Source organism: Brassica napus, chromosome C3, assembly GCF_020379485.1.
Source record: "Brassica napus cultivar Da-Ae chromosome C3, Da-Ae, whole genome shotgun sequence".
NCBI classification, from domain to species: domain Eukaryota; kingdom Viridiplantae; phylum Streptophyta; class Magnoliopsida; order Brassicales; family Brassicaceae; genus Brassica; species Brassica napus.
This window is the reverse complement of record NC_063446.1, coordinates 57583666-57587675: the sequence shown is the minus strand read 5'-3', so window position 1 is coordinate 57587675 and position 4010 is coordinate 57583666. Positions and strand designations below refer to the sequence as shown.

General features: G+C 41.8%; 1 protein-coding gene across 1 annotated transcript; it reads right to left on the bottom strand.

Moving 5' to 3' along the window:
• Window positions 1-323: 323 nt before the first annotated feature.
• LOC106361653 (U-box domain-containing protein 17-like) lies at window positions 324-3105 on the bottom strand. The gene has a single exon (XM_013801441.3). It carries the CDS (start codon window positions 2769-2771, stop codon window positions 612-614), a length of 2160 nt encoding a protein of 719 aa, XP_013656895.2. The 5' UTR covers window positions 2772-3105; the 3' UTR covers window positions 324-611.
• Window positions 3106-4010: the final 905 nt, after the last annotated feature.

Below are 4010 nucleotides of genomic sequence, written 5' to 3'. Positions count from 1 at the left end.
CGATCCCTAAATTGTGGCTTTGGCTTTGTGCAAACAAATCATGTAATTATTCTTTTTGTTGAATGTTTTCCTTAAAGGGTTTCTCCATTAGCCAAGACTCTGAAGTTTTATTTCTTAAATATTTTTATAATCTTTGATTCTATGTATAAGCTACCTTTATTAACCTACATAATCCAAATAATAAAGTTTTTTTCTCTATGCAAGCAAATCTTCTGTCCTATTTGATTTTGTATTAGGGCATCCTATTAGTAAAGCGACATGAACAGATTCTTCAGATTTTGATATTCCCAACCGATTCTTTTGTGCGTATACATTTCAAATGATTAACAGTAACAAAACGCAATTTCCTTCCTTATTAGTTTACCATCACAATGCAATAGGTCTCATAGCTTACATAACAAATACAATACACACAAAGATCATAACACTAAACTCTTTTTGTTCTCGCTCTCTTTTTCAGGTTTTGTTCTCCTGAAAGATAAACATACATATCTTCTCTTAAATTTCACTTTGTATTATACCTCCCAACCAATAAATGTATAATATTGACAAACACCACCATCCACCGACAAAAGAAAGTTCCCTCTTGTAACCTTTTAACTAAACATAGATCACAATACAGGTACGGAGATGGAGATTGACATCGGAACAGAGACATCCGTCGTAAAATTGCCGCCGTCTCTATTCCCGTTCACATCCCCTACAAACCCATAACCACCTGCCCGCATGGCCGCATGCTCACGCCTCTGGAAAACCCGAGCAAGCGAAGCTGCTTTCCGTCTAGCCCGCTTCGTCCCCGTAAACAAAAGCGTCTGCAGCACTCCCGCAATCGCAGGTGCTCTCAACACTCTCTCCGCCACAGCGGCTCCACCTCTTCTACATAGTTCAAGCAACGCAGCCACCGCGTTTTCTTTCCCTCTCGGCGTCCCGCATCTCATCATCCACATGAGCCCCGTCACGGCGGACTCCTCTTTCCCTATAGCCTCAGCTCCAAGAGACTGTCTCACCAACAAAGCCAAAGCTCCTGCTGCTTCCTCCGCCACTCCTTCGTTCTTGAGAGCTCCAACGAGACTCGACACTCCTCCTCCTTCGATCATTCTACTGCAGTTCTCTGGATGCGTCGATAAGTTATACAACGCCGTCACCGCGTCTTTCTTCCCTCTCGGTGTTCCGTTCTGAAGCAGCGAAGCCAACGCCTCAACGCATTGATCAGCCATCGCTATCCGTTTCTTATACTCGTGCACCGCGGAGAGACTAAACAACGTGGCGGCTGCGTTCTCCTGCGCTTCCACTGTGAGACCAGACACAAGAACGCTTACTATAGCCTCCAAACAATCCTCCTCCTCCATGATCCGACTCTTGTTCTTCTCATATATCGATAGGTTCAGCATCGCCGTCACAGAGTTCTCCTGCGCGACAGCATTCTCCGACTTAAGAAGCCTCCGCAAGTGCGGTATCGCCCCCGCTTCCGCAATAAACTCCCTATTCTCCTTCCCGGTTTTCGCCAAAAGACGAATCTCCCTCGCGGCAACAGTCTGAGACGCTTCAGACCCATCCGCTAGATACTCAATAAGTATCGAAACAGTAGCTTTATTCGCTTCAACCGCAGCTTTTGTCGGAAGACCAGACACAAACCCCTCGTTTGTCGGAGAATCTGTAACAAACTCGGACTCATAAGAGTCCCCGCTCGCTGCGCACCACTGCACGATCAAATTCTTCAAAGCTCGATTAGGCACGATACGAGAGTCCACGAGCATTTGCCCCGTCTTGGGACAAGTACAGTGCCCTTCTTCGATCCACCTAGCTATGGAGGTACGATCATAAGTCTGCCCTGTGGATATAATCACAGGATCCGTCATCAGATCTAGAGAGATCGGACAAACGAAATCCTTTGGAACTGTTATGAACCCGTCGTTTCCGTCTCCTTTGCTCTTCTTCTTGGGATTATTATTATTCTTGATTCTCCACTCTTCTTCAAATCCAAACAGCAAGAATCTACAGTACCGTGTGATGGCTACAAACCCGTTGATTACAGAACCTGTAGGCTCCACATCTCCGTCGTGATTCGCAATCTGCTCCTCCAAGAACTCGATTTCGCTTCGGCAAGATTTCGAATCTTTAATTCCTAACTTCTCTACGAAGAACGATCTCAGAGCTAGCGTGTTAGGTATCTCCCCGTGCTCGAATCCGTCGAGGAAGGAGTAGAATGTTCTGCGTAACGACTCGTCGTTGTTATCGATGTACAATCTCGATCTCCTCGATTGGCTCTGGAGCAGCTCGATTTGCTCTCTGACGTCGTCGCTGAGGTTGAGATCGTTGACCGGGAAGACGTCGAGAAGCGTCGAGATCTCTTGATTCAAATCATGGAAGTAGCCGGAGATGGATTGAGTTTGGAGTAATAGCCATAACTTACTGGAATGAGCGCAGTAATCGAGGAGGATCTTGGATCTGTAGAGGAGGAGATAGAGCTCCTTGAGACACAGCAACGCTGTGGAAGACGACGACGAGGAAGAGGAAGGCGTCGAGCCCCAGCGTGACTCCGCGAGGGATTCGAATAACACGAGGAAGATCTCGATCTTACGAATCAGCGAGCGAGCGTTTCTTCGTTGGAAGGAGAACCGCGTGCCGCTGAAGGAAGAGATGATTTCCGTTGAGATTGCGGCTAGGGTTTGAACGAGGGGGAAGCCGGAGAGGTCAACGGGGGATAGAAAGGCTTCCAGTGACGGCGATCTCCTCCGTCGTAGAGATGAGAATATCGCTGCCGTAGCCATGGATTCCGGCGGGGTTTTAATTGTTGATTCCGTCTCAGATCGAAAAATGATTTTATGTATATACGAGGAAGAAGAATCTAATTGAAAACTATAGTTACGAGAGAAAAAAAGTCAGAGGAGAGGAAAGGAAGAAAGTGAAAAAAGGGATTAATGATAACTTTCTGGGAAAGAGATGAGAAGGAAGAAGAAGAACGCGTCAGAAAGAAAGAAAAGAAAGGTTGAGAATTTTCTTTTATTTATGAATTTTCTTAGTTGTCAGATTTGTTTTGTTTCCTTCTCTCTCTCTCTCTCTAAAGAAAGAAACTTTTCTTTTCTCCAGCGAAAGGTTTCACTAAAGTCAATGCTCTGGAATCTAACGGATATATGGATTGACAGATTGAATCCATTTTCTGTCCACTCGATTTTCTATTTTTACAGCTTCTAATTTTAAAATTAAAATAAAATCTAATCAAAAAATAAATCTTTAATAAGTACATAAATAAGTTGTTTACTCTTACCCATTCCGACTCGTAATTAATGTGTTCTGCAAAATACATTTATGACTCTCGGAATCTACGTATTTTCTTTTGTCGTATACTTTTTTTTTATGTCGGGAGAGATTTGATTGCTTCATATACTAGTAGCATATGCCTAATATAAATGACTGATTAAGCCTTCTTTTATTTTGTTTGACCAAACTGGTAAACTACATATTAGATCGAAGAACACGCAACTCTATAATCAAAACGGAATTTAATTATTGACAATTCTCTTAAACTATAACCGAATTATTTTACAGGATAATTAATTTCGTGATCTTAATTAACACAAAATATATGGACAAGGAGTCAAACACGCATATGGAATATCGTCCACAGCATCAGCCATTTAATTGGTTGATTCCCTCTATTGTTACATGAAGTTGGGGAATAATCTTAGGCTGCACAACATCTAAACAAAGATACAACGAATTTTTTTTGTCAACCAAGATATATTTTTAGTCACAAATCACCAACTATCTATCTGTTTTTCTTTTCTAAATATTCGCTTTATAGTTTTAATTTTAAAAACACAAACAAAATACTTGACTCAGCTGAATATGAAAATCGTCAGTGTTTATATTTTACATTTTAATTTAATTAAGATCACGATTATCCACAAAAAGGGACGTCGGTGATTTTATTAGCAACATACATTTTAAATTAACCATTCCTATGTAATAAAAATATGTGATTTAGTTTTCTTTGCAAGTTTTTTTTA

Coding starts and splice junctions, on each gene's coding strand:
- LOC106361653 (XM_013801441.3), bottom strand. CDS start 2,771: ATGGCTACGGCAGCGATATTCTCATCTCTACGACGGAGGAGATCGCCG.